Below are 19,505 nucleotides of genomic sequence, written 5' to 3'. Positions count from 1 at the left end.
CCAAAGACGTAACTGATGAAGAAATAAGAGACTTTGTGAAGGCCAGCATTTATGTACCAGAAGGAGCCAAGTTCCTGTATCCAAGAGACCATAGAAATTATGTGGGAAGGTGGATCTATTGCAGTCCAAGTGGGGAATACCAACTGATGACATGGAACAAGGATGAGCACATAAAAACAGCAGGATGCTTGAAAGGTGTCATAAATATATGGACCACAAGGAAGCACCACTTCAGACCAAAATATCTGGATCCAGGGGACGAAATTAAAGTGAAGGATGAAGAAAAAGTGGATGCAAAGAAATAAGTGAGAGTGGTCGATGAATCGCCCCGAAGGGGTAGTGTGAGAGGACGTGTTGAATATCGTCCCCACTCCAGTTGCCCCCCTCCAATTGCCTATTGAGTTCACACCAAAGTATGTGACGTATGAAGAACAGTTGAATCAGCAAAGAGCAGTATATGGGCTCTGCCCAGTACCTATTAGGATGACGGCACCTAATAATATACCGACACCTAAGAAAACCTGAACAGTAAGATATCCATTAAGGAAGCCGTACCTACATTCTAAACAATATGACGGTTGTTTGAATAAAATACCCAAAGAAGCAAAGAATATAATGAAGGGAGATGAATGGTGACGTCACAAGAAATCAGATTTACGCACATATAGAAGAGATAATGACCTGAGAATACTGACAAGACACAAAATATAGAGAAGATACCATGGATAAGTGACATCTTGATCCCAAGGTGAATAATTTGATGTCAAGATGAAGAAATGTATGCCACATACATGATGAAGATATTTAATTAGTTTAAACGTGTACGGATGCAAGTAACCGCAAGAGGCAAAGAAATCATGATGCATGCTGTTGTGGCTTGTAGAATGTGGAATGGAGAGAGAATAGAACTAGAATGGGTATGCCAGGAAAAGGATTGAACAGCAGTCAGTTAAGAAATGAAATAAAAGGAGTTGAGACATGAAGGTTGTCTCCTGGCATTATTTAATAGAAACATGGTGACTGTAATGTTATAATCAGATACATAACATTTAGCGACGATGATGGGACCACAGCAGTCTACAGAAAAAGAAATCTGCATATCTTATGTAAAACTACCAGCTCAAAATGTCATCTGAGGGTATGAGTGGGGATTTAAATCTAGCTCAGGACATATGTGAAACCGCCATATCCTCGATGTTAATTAATTACCTACAGCGTCCAGAATCATTCAATCCTGAGCCATATGATGATCAAGGGCGGCGGTGGCAAGAGTGGGTGATTGAATTTGAGGGCTTCATGAGATCACTAGGAAATGAGAATGCTCCAAATAAATTCGACATATTCATGAATTTGGTGGGAGGAGAAATGAGGCGTATCATAAGAACATTGACAACAACTGAGGAGAGAACATCGTATCAGCTTCTTCGTGCCGCTCTAGTGTAACGCTTGACAATTTCTCCTAACAAAGATTATGAGAGACATCTGTTTAACCAATGCAAACAGAGACCACAGGAGACAATTGCACAGTTTGTATTACGATTGCAAGAGAAAGCAACCTATTGTGAGTTTGCAAAGTTTGATGATGAAGAAGCTATTAGGTTAAGAATAATTGAAAGCTGCACATCGTCAGATTTGCGGAGACACCTTCTGAGAGCGCCCCTCTCATTGTAAGATATTCTGAAATTGGCGAGAGTGTATGAAAGACTTGAGAAACAAGCAGAAGATATGGAAAGTGACGGGAAGTTGGAGACACTGGCTGGCTTCAGATGCAATGTGCAAAAACAGTCCCAATACTCGAGCAGGATATTATCTCAAAGCACATGGAATGGTATCAACGGAAGTGGTCAAGGAAAGCTGTGTTCTACATGTGGATTTAGGTTTGCACACAAAGGTCAATGCCCAGCCATTGGTCGAAGATGTGTGGGATGTGGTCAGAGAAATCACTTTTTGGTCGTGTGTAAAGGGAGAACATCTCTATTGTCGACCTGTGGAACTGATGCCCAGCCAATATTGAATGGGAAACAATACCTAATGATGGAGCGTTCCGAGAATGATGTGGCCACCCCAGATCGAGGACTAATGGTTGGAAGAAAGTGGCTATCTCAGGAAGAGACTGTTACAATGTGTAAATTCAGAATGCATACTGACGTGCCGAGTTTGTGAACGTTTCGTTTTCTTGATTCGAGAATGTGATGACTTCAAGAAAACGAAACGTAGACGCGACTCGGAGATAGCTGGCTGGCCGGGGTAGCCTGTAGGAGACTTCTTCAATAAACCACTAAAATAACATCACGCCTGCTCGTGTTTGTAAATACAAAAAAATGGCGACGAGGATATCTATTTAACGAGATAGGAAGAATCTCCGACTGGATGCGCACACACGTAACGACAGCGTCAGAGGAAGTTTTCCAATTATATGAAGCCTGGACACGCATATGCTCAGCATCGGACAAATCAGGCTGGGAAAAAGGACAATAAGAAGGTACTCTCTTGAGAATACAGGTGAACTATAAATCTGGATCGGCAAACAAGGGAGGCATTATTTGAATGTGCGCATGGGCTACCGAACGGTACTCTGTGTGAGCTGCATGAATCGTAAAAGGGCTGATCCACGTAGAAACGAGCGTGGATGCTTAGAGGAAAGAACCCTACAATGTGATCGACGTGTCTCCATTTTGTGTGTGTTTGACAAGGATACCATGGCAACTTGTAACGCTAGATGAAACGAGCGTCTACACCGCATTCAAACGGAAATAAACATTGCATTTGTTGGCATAGAACTGAGCAACAAGGTGAAGTCTTTCCGATATACTGATATGAACAAATGTAAGGCTGGAGAGTGAAGGTATATGACATCATTATCCTTGTGCTCTGGATATTGCAATAAAAAAATTAAAAAAAGGAAGGATAGAATATCATTTAAAGAATATAGGAGAAGGTGAAATTTCACACGTCCTAAAAAAAAAAAAAAGGGAAGTGAAGTGAACAAATAACAAATAAACCTACGCAATAACAACAGCCATGCAGAGTGTTGTGGCTCCAATGAAATTCCTACCCTTACCGGGCAATCCAGCATGCCCCTGGGAGCAATGGTTAGACAGTTTCCAGGTTTACTTGGAGCGGTTGGGGGAGCTAAGTATAATGATGACGTTAAAGAAGCCACACTACTAAATTGTATAGGGGCAGAAGCTTTACAAATTTTTAGCACTTTACCAGAACCCAGTATTGTTGAACTAGGAGCTGGAGATTCTGCCACCAGTTCAAGTAAGTATGAAATTGCTCTAATAAAATTGAACAAACATTTTGGCAATAAAACGAACATTGTTCTTGAAAGATACAGGTTTCTTTCCAGGAAGCAGGGCAAGAATGAATCTGTAGATTACTACATTGCTGCTCTGAGAGGCCTCATATCGACATGTGAATTTACAGGTGTTGCAGATGAATATATGAGAGATCAATTAGTGTTACATGTGGCCGACAATCGAATTCAGCAACGCCAGTGGCAAGCAAAAAACCCATCTCTAGAACAAGCCATTGAAATAGCAAGGACTTTTGAATTGGGAGAGAAGTGCATGAAAGAACTACACAATAAAAATGACTGTGGTGACATTAAATCGGTACATGATACCAATGAAAGAAATTGTGACAGAGAAGAGGAAGCACTAATTGCCATGGTAAAAAAAATGGTGAAATCGGATTTCGGCTCAAACTTGAGACAGAACAGAGAAACATTTCAAAGATGGCAAGGCAAGTGTTTTAAATGTGGTTGGGCAAAACACTTAAACAATGAGAAAGAATGCCCAGCCCATTCAGCAGAGTGTTACAAATGTGGACATGTGGGCCATTTTGGGAAAGTTTGCCGTAATGTTAGGGGTAGAGGCAGATACAATCCACGTTACAACAACATGAGGAGTAACAGCCATTTGAGCAGGGGAGCCATGACAACTGTGGGAGCACTTGAAGAATCAACTGTATCAAACGACTTTGTTGCGCTTACCAGCTGCTTGGAAGACGAAGTGCGCATACTTACTGTTGCAACAACTGGAAGCTCTCTTGACTCCTGGGTGTCCATGGAAATAAATGGCGTTACAGTGCGAAGAATGGTTGACACAGGATCACCATATACCATGGTTGATATGAACACATTTGTAAATGTGTTAAACATGGACATGAATGATCTCCAAACATACAATGTCAAGGCGACAGGTTACGGGAAGACACCCACTGAAGTATGGGGAGACAGGGTAGGAGTATATATATATATATTTATTATGGAGTTACAACTAGTATTATTAAGTATTATTATTAAATAAGAAGGGGACATGAAATGGACGTCTTCTCTCCTTCTCTCCTCTTCCAACTGACATCCGAGCCAACGTTCCAGGCTTCTTCACCTCGCTCTCCTCCACGTGCGTCCCCTCGTGCGGATGCACGAGCTATGTACAGTGTACTAGGACACTACACATCTCCCTTCTTTATAGAACAATAGTTTGAACTTTTTATTCTACATAGTCATACAGGTATCTCTGTGGTCTGTATTTTCTTCCCGTCCTGGACCTTATCCTGTCACTTCCTTCAGGGTAGTTATCTGAGTCTGTTGCCAAGGAAGAAACTCTCCAAGACATTCTGCTCAACTTATCATTCTCTCCCCGCACATCCCCATCATCTTTGTCATTAGTTCGACACTCTCTCCTTCTCTCTCTGCTCACTTCAACCACTTCATCGGACTTACTCTCCACCCATTGATCTCTCATATCCATCACTCTCTCATTGTTCCATACTCTGCCATCTTGAGTTTTAACAGCATGAGAGTATATCTCTACCACTCTCACTGGCTTGGACCATTGGCATCCACCTTGTCTCAGGTTTACAGGGAGTTTTATCCTCACCCAACTACCCACTTGGAACTCAGGTCTTTTCCGGAAACGCTTCTTATCATGCAGCATTTTATTGTTCATTTGTCTCTGCAGAATACTCTCTTTCGCTTCCTCTATACTAATCTCGTTTCTCACCAGATCACTCATCCACCCTGGAAATATTTTTGTATTAGCTTTCCTGCCCCTACTCAACTCAAAGGGTGTAACTCCTGTGGAGCTGTGAGGGGTGAATCTGTGAGCTAACATGGTTTCTTTAACCACTCCCTTCCATTCCTTTCCGTTAGCCCATGCTAATTTAATGGCATCCTTTATTATTCTGTTGAACCTCTCCACAATACCATTGGTTTGTGGGTGGTAAATGGCACACAATTTATGATCGATGGCTTTGTCTCTCAGATATGTTTCCATTTCTTTGGATTTAAACTGGGGACCATTGTCTGTGAGGACTTCTTTGGGATACCCCTCTCTTTCACACACTTCTTCCATGAAATCTATAACATTCCGTGTGGTGACTTGGGGTAGAAAATTAATTTCAGCCCACCTTGTTAACATGTCAATTATCACCAAACAGAAAGTCGCACAGCCGTCACTCCAGACTGGACCAATCACATCCATAGCTATTTTATTCCACGGACTCTCAGGGATATCCCTCAACACCATCGGATAATCAGCACCCCTGCATACTTTATCACTTTTGGAGCAAAGGATACATTTTCTAACTTGGTCCTCGATCTGCCGATCACAACCGGGCCACCAATAGGTACTTCTAATTCTTCTTTTAGTCTTTACAATGCCCTGATGTCCCTCATGGGCCATTACTATAATCTTCTCTCTTAAGCTGGCAGGAGGTATTATCTTGTCTCCATTCATCAGATATTCACTTTGCAGATACAACTCTTCTCGTACATCCCAGAATGCTTTGACCTCTGTGCAAAGTATCTCATTCTTTCTCCACCTTCCTTCTTTGACTTTCTTCACAACTTCTAGTAAGGCGTCATCCTTCTCCATTCCATCACTCCAATCTTGTTCGGATATAGCTTGACTTGATATTTCGCAAACAGCTTCTTGTTCTCCAGCATCCTCTTCCATATCATTTAGACTAGTCAAACGAGACAAGCAATCCGCTGTAATGTTTCTTGAACCTGGAATGTGTATAATTTGGAAATTAAACTCCTGTAGTCTCGTGACCCATCTCCTGATTCTGCTGGATACTTTGTCAAGGCCTTTGGTACTGAAAATGTCTACTAACGGTTTGTGATCTGTATGAATGGTAAATTGTACTCCCCAGACAAAGGATCAGAACTTTTCGGTGGCCCACTTAATTGCCAAAGCCTCCTTCTCAATTGTAGCATAATTCTTTTCTGCTCCTTTTAGCAGCCTGGACGCAAAAGCGATTACTAGTTCTTGTCCATTATGATATTGCGATAAAGATGCACCTAGTCCCACATCGCTTGCATCTGTGGTTATTACAGTCTTCCTGCCTCTAACATAACTTTGAAGTGCTGGGGCTTGGGCTAAGGCTTTTTTTATGAAATGAAATTCCTTCTCGCTCTTCTCATTCCACACAAATTTCTTGTTCATTTTCATTAGGCTTCTCATCTCCACTGTGTGGTCTGAAAAGTTCTCTATAAACTTAGCATAATATTCTGCCATCCCAAGAAAAGTTCTGAGTTGATCTTTGTTCTCTGGTATATTCATGGATTTGATAGATTCTGCCAAGTCTTTCTTGGGTTTGATACCATCTCCAGATATTACGTGTCCTAAATATTCGATTTCCTTTCTGTCTATTTTCGATTTGGCCTTACTCAACACCATTCCTGCCTGGTGTAATCTCTGTAGAACTCTATTCAGCCTCACATCATGTTCGTGTTGATCATTTGCATAAACCAAAACGTCATCTTGGAAAAACACTACTCCTTCCATGTCACCAAGTATTTTCTGCATGACTCTTTGAAAAACTGAGGCCGCTGATATTAGCCCAAACGGCATCCTACGAAATTGATAGAGTCCTTCTGGCGTGATAAAAGCTGTAAAATGTTTCGAGTCTTCATGCAGTTTGATTTGGTGATATGCTGCCGTGAGATCTAAAGTAGAGAATACTTTTGCAGGCCCTAGAGTAGATATTAGTTCTTGTATGTTGGGCAATGGGTGTCTGTCGGGAATCACACATTTGTTCAACTCCCTCATGTCGACACATACTCTTATTTTTCCCGTAGTTTTCCTTACTATGACCAATGGCGATACCCATTCTGCCGCATCAACCTTCTCAATAATGCCCTGCCTCTCCAATTTGGTTAGTTCCTCTTTGACTTCCCTCTTGAGAGCTAAAGGTACATTCCTGAGTTTCTGGGCTACAGGTCTTGAGCCTGTCTTTAGTAATATACGATGCGAAAAACCTCTTAAGCATCCGAATACTTCATCTCGGAATATTTCATTCTTTATTTTCTGAATGTCTTCAATGTATGACCCATCAATTTGGTAGACCATTTCATCAGCATTGGGATCTAATCGCACCTTGAGTAGTTTTTGGTGAGTCCAACTGAGTAGGGCAGTCTCTCCTCTCTTAGACACATAAATACGACCACTCGCTTGCCTGCCTTTGAATTCTAAACTGGCAACAAACCAACCAATCAATTCAATCCTGATCCCACCATAAGCTTTAGGCTTGATGTCTACTTCATGTAGGTATTCTGGTCCGCATTTCCTCCACATTTCCTCTGGTATCAGTGTATATTTTGCCCCTGAGTCAACCATCATATTGACTAAAAATCCATTCACAGCAATTTTAGTTCTAGGACTCTCAACATGTGTGTCTTCGTCATCAACCATGAACACACATTCCTCTTCTTCGTCATCATCTCCAATCCAGTTAGACGCATGTTCTTCACCTGGATTGCTTCTACAGCATTTTGCTATATGTCCTTTACCCCCACATCTCCTGCAAATCATTTTGAAAGCGGGACACTCTTTATTGTCGGCCCAGTGACTTGGGCTGCCACATTGGTAACACCCTCTTTGTCTGGTTCTCCCTCTGCCATCCTGGGGAAATTGGCCTTTGTTTTGACGTTCTCCTCCTAATACAGGCATCCTGTTCATGTTGAGTCTGTTTCCTCTTCTGGCTTCTACCTTGTCAGGTCTCCTTGTTGAGAATTGATTCTTGTATGTATCTCCACTTTGCAAAGTCCTTCGCCGCAAATTGCTGGTGCTGGGCAAAGACCCGTCTTTTCGTAATATCATTTTCTTTTTTCTGCCGCCTCTTACTATTCCTATTTCGTCATCTTGATCAGATTGCACAACACTGATCGATGAGTTGACTGATATGTCCTTCACTCTGTTTTCCAAAGTGGAAACACACGTCTCCGTGTGCTCTACTTCTTTGGCCAATCTTAACACTACGTCAAGTGTAGGGTCATCTTCAGACCATAGTCTCTCCCTGACCTTGCTGCTCCTGCATTCCAGCATAAATTGGTCCCTGATCCTTTCATCAAGTTGCTGGTTGAACTTGCAATTTCGAGCCATTTTCCTTAGCGCAGTAACACACTGTTCTACGGATTCTTCTTTCTCTTGAACTCGTTTACCAAATTTGCATCTTTCTAGGATAGTGCTCATTTTTTTGTCATAGTGCTTATTAAGTTTGGCGATGGCAATCTCGTACATGTTCATGTCCCCTATCTCATCTCCTATAAGGTCAGGCAAATCTTCAAATTTCTCTTGGCCAGCTGGGCCTAGACAATGCAGCAGTAGAGACTTTTTTCTTTCTATACTGTAGTTTGCTCCACACACTACATGCGTATAGTGTTCAAAAGCTTTAAGCCATCGCTTCCACGGAAGTGTAGGTTCCCCAACCTCTGGTAGAAACATATGTGGGGGTTGTACTCCTTGCATCGCCATTTATTTCCGTGGATGTGTCTCTCACAGGACTAGCTCTTGCAAATCAGGATATGTAGGCGATGAGGATTAGCAAGAGTTATGGGAATTACTGTAAAAATGTGATCTTCTCTTTGTGTTGGTAGAAATATCCTCATAAGGAAAAAAAAACACTGCGAAGAAGAAGAGTGGCAGAGTAATGAGGGTTGTCAGCATGAAGGAAATCACTGCGAAGAGGAAGAATGGCAGGAGTAATGAAGATTGTCAGCACAAAGGAAATCACTGCGAAGAAGAAGAGTGGCAGGAGTAATGAGGATTGTCAGCATGAAGGAAATCACTGCGAAGAGGAAGAATGGCAGGAGTAATGAAGATTGTCAGCACAAAGGAAATCACTGCGAAGAGGAAGAGCGGCAGGAGTAATGAAGATTATCAGCCACGATATGGGTGTTGTGATATTTCTTTCTCCCTCTTTATTTTCCTGTTATTTTTTTTTTTATGAAGAGCTGCCGTGCAGGGAGACAAATCGATCAGGATGATAAGTAGATTCTCCTGGCATCGGCACGACACAGTCTGCAACGTGTCTCTGCGTTGGGCGGTGCGCGGGGTTAATGTTATTGCCGGCGGCAGTAGGGTTAATGTTATTGCCGGCAGCAACAGGACCCGCCTCCTTCCAGTGTCACGGAAACGTATGTGGTGGATTGCTCAAAAAGACAGTGGGCGGACGGCAGTCCGTAATGTTGACAACAAAGTGGAGTGAATAAATGAATAAATTAAAAGCAGCTGGAAGCCCTCGGAAACACACGCCGCAGTTAGTGGGCGTGGCAGGCGATCGCGGTTTGAGAGACAGCCGGAGCAGTGAATAAATGAATAAATTAAAATCAGCTGGTAGCTCTAGAAAACACTCGCTGCAGTCAGTGCAGTGGGCGGTGACTGGCGATCGCGGATTGGGGAACAGCCGCGCTCCTACCTATAGTGCGGCCGGAGATCCCTCTCAACGGCCACAAAAGGTTCTTCTCCTCGTCGCCAGTGAAGTATGGGGAGACAGGGTAGGAGTATATATATATATATTTATTATGGAGTTACAACTAGTATTATTAAGTATTATTATTAAATAAGAAGGGGACATGAAATGGACGTCTTCTCTCCTTCTCTCCTCTTCCAACTGACATCCGAGCCAACGTTCCAGGCTTCTTCACCTCGCTCTCCTCCACGTGCGTCCCCTCGTGCGGATGCACGAGCTATGTACAGTGTACTAGGACACTACAGTTAAACATGGACATGAATGATCTCCAAACATCCAATGTCAAGGCGACAGGTTACGGGAAGACACCCATTGATATACTTGGGTATACTTGGGTACATTTGAACTTCAAAGGAAGGAAAACCTTTTGTAAACTATACGTAGCGAAAGAGGGTTTCTCAATAGTTGGTTGGTGGGAGCAGGCATCACTAAAGATCAGGATACATCCTGGTGAGGATGTGCCGATAATGAGCGTAATGAGTAACACTTGTGATTCTGCTGAAAACCTAGCAAAAAGTTTTCCCAAAGTTTTCAATGATAATAAAGGAGCTGTCAAGGGCTTCAAGCATCGCATAATATTGAAAAGAGGGACAAAACCAATAGTGCACAGAGTGAGGAACATTCCAATTGGTACAAGAGAGGCCCTTCAGAAAGAGTTAGAAAAGTTATGTTCTCAAGACATTATTGAGCCAATCGAGAGTTCTGAGTGGCTTTCCCCCATTGTGATTGTGAGAAAACCTGAAGGGGCAATCAGAATGTGTGTAGATTTAAGAGACCTCAACAATAATATATGGATTGCCCGCCATCCATTGCCCAACATTGGGGAAATGCTGACAACTATGGAACCGGCAAAAATTTTCTCCACGCTAGATCTATCGTCTGCCTATCATCAAGTTGTATTAGATGAAGAGTCTAGACACCTTACATCTTTTATAAACCAACTGGGGGCCTTTCGGTACAAGAGGATGTCATTTGGGTTGGCATCGGCGGCTGCCGTATTTCAGAGACTCATGCAACATCTTTTCTCTGGCTTGAAAGGGGTATATTATTTTCAAGATGATATCCTGGTGTCTGCTATGAATGAAGAAGACCATGATGCTAAACTATTAGGTGTGCTACAAGTAATACAGCAGAAGGGTCTAACTCTCAAGATAGAGAAATGCAAGATAAAGAAAAAAGAAGTTACATACTTGGGCCACTGTATCAGTGAGGAAGGTATAAGACCCAAAGAGGCTCTGATAAATACTATTCTAAAAATCCCCGATCCTGCAAATAAAGACCAACTCAGGAGCCTGTTAGGTCTCACAGAATATTACTTTTGTTGACCATTATGCAGACAAAACCATTCATATGAGAAGTTTGATGACCAAAGGCACGAAATTTGAATGGTCGGTAGAATGTAAAGAAGAATTGGACAGAATCAAAAATCTAATTAATAAAGCACCCACACTTAAAATGTTCAATTGTGGTGCTAAGACTTTGTTGTCGGTAGATGCAAGTTATGTCTGCTTAGGTGGTGTTCTAGAACAGATCCATGATGGTTTACGTGTTCCAATCGCTTTTGCCTCAAGGACTTTAAAGGGAGCAGAGAGAAACTACTCTACCATTGAGAAGGAGGCACTAGCTGTTAAATGGATTTTAGAACACTTCAAAGGACTGATTTGGGGAGTCCCAATCGAATTGAAGACAGACCACAAACCTCTTGTTCATGTGTTGAATCCCAAAAATTCTCACTTGACATCGCCTCGCATTAGAAGATGGATATTAATTATCATGCAGTATAATGTGGTCATAAAATATACTCCAGGCAGAGCTAATAAAGTTGCTGATTGTTTTTCCCGTCTACCGTGTGTTGATGAAAACTTTGAACCATCAAGTGATGAGAGGATGATGGAAGATCAAGATACAGATTCCATTATTGCACAGATTCACCCCAGTTTTGGAAAAGAAGAATGGGTGGCAGCCACGAAATTAGACCTGGAACAAGAGATGTTGAGGAAAGCTGTTGTGGAAGGTTGGAAGAATGTTCAGGATGAAATCAGAATCTGGGAAAAGATCAAAAATGAGTTGTCATGTGATGACTTTTGTGTCTATCGTGGTGATCGCATTGTGCCACCAGTGACATTGAGGAAAAAGATTATGGACATTGCCCACGAGGGACATATTGGCAGAGATTTGACGAAGAGAAGAGTCAGAGGGACATACTGGTGGCCCAATATGTGGGGTGATTTGGAGTCACTAGTCAAAGAATGTTCTGCTTGTGCAACGAGTGATAAAAGTAAACTCACAAGAGCCACGCCACTCCAACCAGTAACTGTACCTGATACTGTATGGTCTAAACTGGCTATTGATATTGCTGGTCCTTATGAAGTATTGGAACCCATGAAGATATACTTTATAGTGTTGGTTGATTACACGTCAAAGTGGGTGGAGTGTGGAATCATAGAGGAATCAGTTTCTACATACGAGGTTGCCAGATTTTTAGAAGAGATTTTTAGTAGAGAAGGTGATCCACAGGAATTGATTTCAGACAATGGAGCCCAGTTTATGTCGCATGAAGTACAGAGCTTCCTAAGAGATCGTGCCATCAAGCACAATACCACAGTTTTGTACCATCCAATGAGCAATGGACTAGTGGAAAGGATGAATAGCTTCATAAAGGGGACAATCCAGTTGGCAGTAGTAAATAATCTATCATGGAAAGATACTCTCAAAGAAGCATTGAACACTTATAAGGTCACTCCTCATTCTGTTACTGGTGTGCAACCGTTTACTTTAATGAGAGGCAGGGTTGCCAACAATAGACTTAAGCCGGCTTGGATGACCACAAAGAAGAGTGCTAATATTGACATGAATGAGATCATGGAGAGAGTTAAGAGGAGACAAGAACAGTACAAGAAGTACTATGATCAACATAAACATGTGAAGGAGAATAATGTTGGAGTTGGAGATTGGATTAGAATAAAAGAGCCCAAAAGAATTTTGAAGGGAGAGTCCAGGTTCCGCACTCCTCAGAAAATAACCAAGCGTTTCAAGAAAACAGTCGTGTTGGAAAATGGAGATAAGTGGTCTTGTGATGACATTACTTTAGCAAGGAAAAATGAGTTGGAGAACATTAACAATACTCCTGATGAATTCAAACAAACTGTGGATGAGAGAGAAATGGAAAGGAGATTAGTGAAGGAGTCAATTGATGGAGAGAGTCATAGAATTCCATGCAGGAATGTTGGGAAATCTTCAAAACCTAGAAGGGTTACACCTAACTACAGAAAAGTTTTCATTTATTATTAAACCACTAATTCACATACCCTGGACACCTATGGACATGCACCATTAATTCTTTGATGCATTGGAAATTTTGGAGTGTATCCTTTTCTTCGTAATTTGATTTCTTTTATCAGTATTTAGAGGAGATGAGGCATGTTAATATTATATGCCCATTATAAGTTACGTAACCATTTTTTTTTTCCAGGTGTATTCACTCCATGTACCTGTGCTGCATTGTATTTTCAATCATATTTTTTTTTCCTTCTTTCTCTCTTTTCTGCCCTTTCTTCTTCCCCTGTTTTCTGCCTGCATAGCGTTGTACATAGTTATACTTCTTATGTTTTGTGGGATTATGGGAAGGGAGATGTTACAATGTGTAAATTCAGAATGCATAGTGACGTGCCGAGTTTGTGAACGTTTCGTTTTCTTGATTCGAGAATGTGATGACTTCAAGTAAACGAAACGTAGACGCGACTCGGAGATGGCTGGCTGGCCGGGGTAGCCTGCCGGAGACTTCTTCAATAAACCACTAAAATAGCATCACGTGTTTGTAAATACAACAGAGACCCTGAGAAGTCACCGGAGGAGTTCCCATAAAGCGACAGGATGTGCCCTCAGTGAAAGAATGGCCAGCTACCAAGGAAAAGACTGCTTCCCAGGGTGTGAAAATTATAATTGTGTAAATGGAGAGGAGGATGGTGACATTGAAAGGGAAGTAGTAAAGTGGGACAGAGTGTGGACAACTGGTAAGAGGAAAGTTGAGGAACATGAGGAACATTTGATGGATGGGGATGAGAGCATGCGATGGGGTCAAAGGCAGCGAAGGAAGATGGTCAAGAAGATAGACCTTAATGATGAGTCAGAGCCTCTCTTTGTGACCGAGTGTAAAGGGCCCGTGATCATTGCAAGGAGGGATGAAGTGTCTGGGGATCCGTTCTTTCATGCATTGTTTCAAGATGATTCAAGTGGGGAAGAAGCATATGAGGAGAGAAGAAATGAAGAGGTGCAAGAGGAACGGGGAAATGAAGAACCTGTTGATGTCATGTCACTTAAAGACTGTGGACATTCTCCACCATGTGTAGCTGCTGAGGGAAGTCAGAGGACAGTCAATATTCGGCCCCAAAGAAATACTCGTAAGCCTGCACGTCTGATTGAGCAGATGTAGAGGTGATCTTGATGGACAGATGGGGAATGAACCTGTATGATAAGCAAGGGGGGGATGTTGTGGCTTGTAGAATGTGGAATGAAGAGAGAATAGAACTAGAATGGGTATGCCAGGAAAAGGATTGAAGAGCAGTCAGTTAAGAAATGGAATAAAAGGAGTTGAGACATGAAGGTTGTCTCCTGGCATTATTTAATAGAAACATGGTGACTGTAATGATATAATCAGATACATAACACATGCTTATGCTAAATAGTTGATAGATTGCGGCAAGCATCAACGTTTACAAGTATATACCTCAAGAAGCACTTAATGTATACATGTAAGTCCACTACGTATATTAGCAGAATTGAACAAAGGTTACAAAAGGCCTCAAATGGAGTGTGTCGCAGCAAGAACATCCAGAATCAAGACAGAGCAAACCTCAGCTAAGGATGACCATGCCAAGAAACCAAGGTCTTATCTGGCAGGAATAAGCCAACATTGGACACAATCAAGGAGAGAAAAGAACAGAGGGTCCTGTTCAGAAAGGTCAAGATGAGCCACATACGTCAGAGAACTTGTGGAATTAAATCAAGTAATACAAAAAGACACAGAGAAAATCCGATTTCACGGTGTCCAGTCATGTGACAAAGGCAGGCTGGCAGGGTGAAACTTTCACACGTACGCATGAATCACCGCCATGCTCATACTCCTTAGTTCTCAGAGCACAGAGCAGACTCAAGGCAAAACTACAAAGAAGTTATTGACACATGACTACTGAAGTGATGATTGATTGTAGCATAATTGGTGGGAAGCTGGGGTGCAGACGAGCTTCTCTGCACCTGGATGTTTTTTCTGTGTGCTGTTAGATGTAGGTGGAAATGTATGAGTGGGGTTGAAGCCAACCCAATCGTAGTGGACCATGTAATCTAGGGTCCTATAGTGAGTAGAGCCAATGAGAGGTCATATCTTTAGTGACATTCATAGTGGCCATTTTGAAGGGAGGGCTTTGTCGCCCCACCTGATATTAACTATCCAATACCCTCTCCCCGTTACCATATACAGATATATTACCAATGTTAAGTTACCTTCCTATAACCAACGACATTGCATGTTAGGTTTTAAGGTTGCCACATAGAATGACATTAGTACGTGCACAGGTTGTACGTCAGCAACGACAAGTTTTTTATATAAATATTGTGTTTTTTCTAAGAGTAAAGAGAGCCTGTAGGTCGAGCAATTGCTGATGTTTGTTGTACTCCCCGTTTTATGAACTTGTCATTAAACAGACTCACTTTTCCTAACTATTTAGTTGTCTTAATTATTTGATGCCTGAGTATGAATCTGCATCCCCATCTATCTCGAGGGTACTGATACTCATCCTAAAGGGCTGTTTGGAGATAATCCAGTTCACTTAGATGCTATAGTCCGTCATGATTGGCAAAATAAGAAATCAATTCCATTTTTTTTTTACGTGAGCAAAAAAGATTTGACAAGCTTCTTGCGCGCAATCAACATAGATACTTATTTTCTAATCATGTTTTAAAACAACAAAATAAATACTCCAAAGACTGCTTTTATGAAGTTTCAACCATATTTTTTTTAAAGAAATGCCAACACCTTACCTAGCATTTTGTTCATTTAAGCATTGTGTTAAGTGCAAAACAGCTTCCCATAGTGGGTGGCCTGGCTTTTTAACATGAGCCTATTTTGACAGATATGTGAATGTTTTGATGGCACGCTTGCTTTTAGTTCCCATGGCAACCTTAAAAAAGAGAAGGCAAAAAATTGTTCTCGGACATTCGGACGAAATGTAAAGTGCTTTTATTTCAGCTGTTGAGACAAAAATATAATGGCTTTCGAGCATTCTTTGGAAGACGAAGAACCACATTAGTAGACAATTCCTTACTTGTACAAGAAAAGCAAACACGATGAATTGGCAAAGATACAATAATGTGCATGTTACGCAATATTTCATTGGGCATGTAAAAAATGTATTTGGTGGTTATTTTGTGGAATCGTTGGTCACGGTCACCATGGATCCTAACAGAATCAACAGAATCAAGCTTTTGATAGATAATTATTGATTGACTTGCGTCAAAACCCTAAAATATGTCTTAAGTTATAACACTGACCCACAAAGTCATCCAACTGACTTCTTGTTCAGAATGTTTACAAGAATATCTCCAATTCTTTTTATGCAAAGGGTTAAGAAGCCACCAAAGAATAGAGTGTTTCCGCTTTCGTCGGAATAAATGCCTAAAAACTTTTTTTTTCGCAATTTGCAGAATGCCATCTCAAATCAATTAAGAACAAAAAATAGCTATGTCTCTTTTTAGAAATATGTACCTTTTATTAAATAGTATTTAATTTTTTAATACAAGCGCAGGTTTAATTGTCTTTCGACCCAGTATTGTCTGCTTGTGCTGATTACGATCAAAGAGATGAAAGATGCATATATTTTAAAACAAATGTAAATATCCTGTGTGAAGCAGAAAAGATGGCCCAAACAAATAATATTGTTGTTCCTTTGCAATAAGTGGGTGTTGTTCTCTACATTATAAAACAAGCAGGCTCTGATCCCAGTCGAAATGGCATGTGGATGGCTTGTGGCGGTCAGAGGAATCAATTGTCAGAATTATTAGGAGAGTAATCATGAGATTGATATTGACGGGCCTTGAATACCCACAGAAAATGTGTCACTGTGATTAATAGTTTGTTCTCTTGCCTAATTTCAACAGGGGTGTTTCTTGAAACTTGTTTGGAGGTTCTAGCAAGGGAGCGCAGCTACTCATATAGGCAGGAGACACCGGAGACTGGTAGTTCTTCTAGCGGGGAACAGCGTCCTCTGCAACCGAGCGCACAGCTACAGGATGGACGCATATGGAGCTGTCAGGGAGGAAGGAGACATCCCCTACCCAGCAGATCAGCCGAATCAACCCTAGAGATCAATGGGGTGACAGATGTCGCAGCCAGATTGCCCTCACATCCGTGCAGGGGTGTTTCCGCAATAGGCTATTACTAGGTGACAGCCAACCATACTACCAGCATGGAAACAGCGATGGGAACACAATTGGCCCTCTACATACCCCACAACGGGCCCCAGAGCAAGTAAGAGGGGGAAACATGTCTCTTTGTGCTGTAAATCCTTGCACAAGCCCTGAGTTTCTGCTTTACTTGAGTGACCTCTTTGCTCAACTTTACTGGATGAATAGTTTAGAGAAGATAATCTATCTTTATCTTACCAGTATCAGCACAGGTGGACAGGGAAATTAGGCAGAACACCATGGTGCATGTCAGGTGTATGGACATGGCTGGACTGAAGCGCTGAAGCGCTGAATTCTTAGTGAAGCATGTCATATCTTTGCACCTGTGTGGAATGGGCACCCTGTGACATCACAATACCAGCTGAGAGCTGCAGGGAATCCTCCCAGAGTTCCATCCTTAGTGAACACTCTATTTTAATCAGATGTCCTCTCTGATGCCATAGGCTGATGAGATCGGAGGCAAAATATCATTAATACTCGATGCAAATGTCTGCAGTTAAATTTCACACCTGTAAAGGACATCAGCACTAGCAACAAGAAGTTCATTTGTGGATGTATGGGTGTTCTTTACATTGTGGAGTACAAAGACAGCCCAAGAGTGACAGAGATGGAAAGGCCATGCTGGGCCCCTATTGTGAGAGTGAAGTTGGCAAATGTAGAGTTTGCTTGAAATATAAAAGCCAGTGATTTTGACATAAGGCCTAGTGCAATGGAAGAATATGATGTAAAACTGTAGCGGTGCACGTGGAATAAAAGGCACATTTGAAACACTGGCCATTTGGAAGATAAAAAGGTGGAATGATGCCTGACATTTAAGAACTAAAGTCAAGGACAAATTGCATTTATCAGGAATAAAGAGACTTAATTTCCATTATATAAAATGACAGCCTGTTAAGAAAAAGTTCTATTTCGTTTTTTTTTTTGTAAAAGTGAACAGTGAACACTGGTTTCCTATGTTCACTGTGGTCTATCTGTTTGCATTAGATTATTAGTGAAGCTATCTCTGTTCTAATATAGTAGAAAATAAAGATTGTATTTATGAACATTAGGCCTAGCTATAATGCTGAAATGTTACAGGTAAGCACATCTTTTCGATTTAAAACTGTATTTTCGCAAGTGTGCATGCAGCTGGTGTTTTCCCCACTGAACTGAAAGATCTGTGCCTTTGAAAACTTGACCTCAAGACCTTTGGCTTAGGACCTCCAGGAGAAGAGGGTCTGTTTTTCAGTTTAATGCTAAGACATACCGAGAAGTAGATCGAAATTATGGGTGTACAGATAACACAGCCAACAGAAATGACCCTTAAGGTCAAACCTCCCCCTAAATTGTGCATTAGTTCCGAGCAAAGACCTTTGAAGCCAAGGAGGAAGAGGGTAGGATAAACATTGGCCCGAGCAGATGGCCTGGTCACATGCATAAATATGAATGCAGCTTAAGGGAAGACATGGTGGGGGCCATAAGAGTGAATCTAGGAGCACCTATTATGCAGTGCCTTTGATTAACATTGGACTCCTTTTTCCCTAATAAAAAGAAGATTGTGTGTCCCAGTGAGCCCATACCAGATTCATATTAAAGGTTATAAAGAGCCCATCGGGGCCACATCAAAACAAAATTAGTGTGATGGAAGTAATTTAAGTTGTGATCAAAATTATGATTCTGGCATTTTCATACAACTGAGGGACTGGGAACATTGATAGAATTATAGACAGTGAAATTAATGCTGGAAGTATGTAGTGTCAGAATTGTAACTATTATGGCACAGCCACAAAGAGTGAAGAATGGTGGCTCAGCCTCGGAAGGGCGTGCTGAAATTATTATTAATACTGTCCGACTCGCCATAAAATGTAGAATCCAAAAATATATAGTTGTTAGACAAATGTGCATAGCTGCCATGTTGTTAGATTTTCAGAACCCAAAAAGGTAAAACACACCTGTCATTTTGAAATGATGTATTTTGACTCTTCCCTCATCCTATATCATACCCACGGGCCAAATCCTGGCCCTATCAGTGGCCAGTGAGCATCTTGATGGGATGTGAAGGGAGAGTGCTAGCCAATCCTTACCATGGTAATTATGATAATGTAGGAGTGTCATCAGCCCTATAAGAGATACATTTTACATCAAAAGAGGGGTTTTCTTCCACTTTAATTTTGGAAGTATTCTTCTGCTGGACTCTTGCGAGGAACAACTAGCAGAGAGGCCTCAATCCTTGTACTGGAGACAGTGACAGGAAAATATAGAAGCTAGCGGGGACCTCCCTCAGAGGAGCCAGAGAAAGTCTG

General features: G+C 41.5%; 1 protein-coding gene across 1 annotated transcript in view; it reads right to left on the bottom strand.

Moving 5' to 3' along the window:
- The window catches only part of TMDD1 (transmembrane and death domain 1), a 115,998-nt gene extending 98,480 nt beyond the window's left edge, over positions 1 to 17,518 (bottom strand). Inside the window, exon 1 of the mRNA XM_069632606.1 lies at positions 17,422 to 17,518. Coding sequence (XP_069488707.1) covers positions 17,422 to 17,488 — 67 coding nt within the window. The 5' untranslated portion in view covers positions 17,489 to 17,518. The remainder of the gene's footprint in view (positions 1 to 17,421) is intronic.
- Positions 17,519 to 19,505: the final 1,987 nt, after the last annotated feature.

This window comes from Ambystoma mexicanum, chromosome 13 (assembly GCF_040938575.1).
Source record: "Ambystoma mexicanum isolate Mex_15411 chromosome 13, UKY_AmexF1_1, whole genome shotgun sequence".
Taxonomy (NCBI): Eukaryota; Metazoa; Chordata; class Amphibia; order Caudata; family Ambystomatidae; genus Ambystoma; species Ambystoma mexicanum.
The sequence above is the reverse complement of the archived record's forward strand: the minus strand, read 5'-3'. Positions and strand labels throughout refer to the sequence as shown.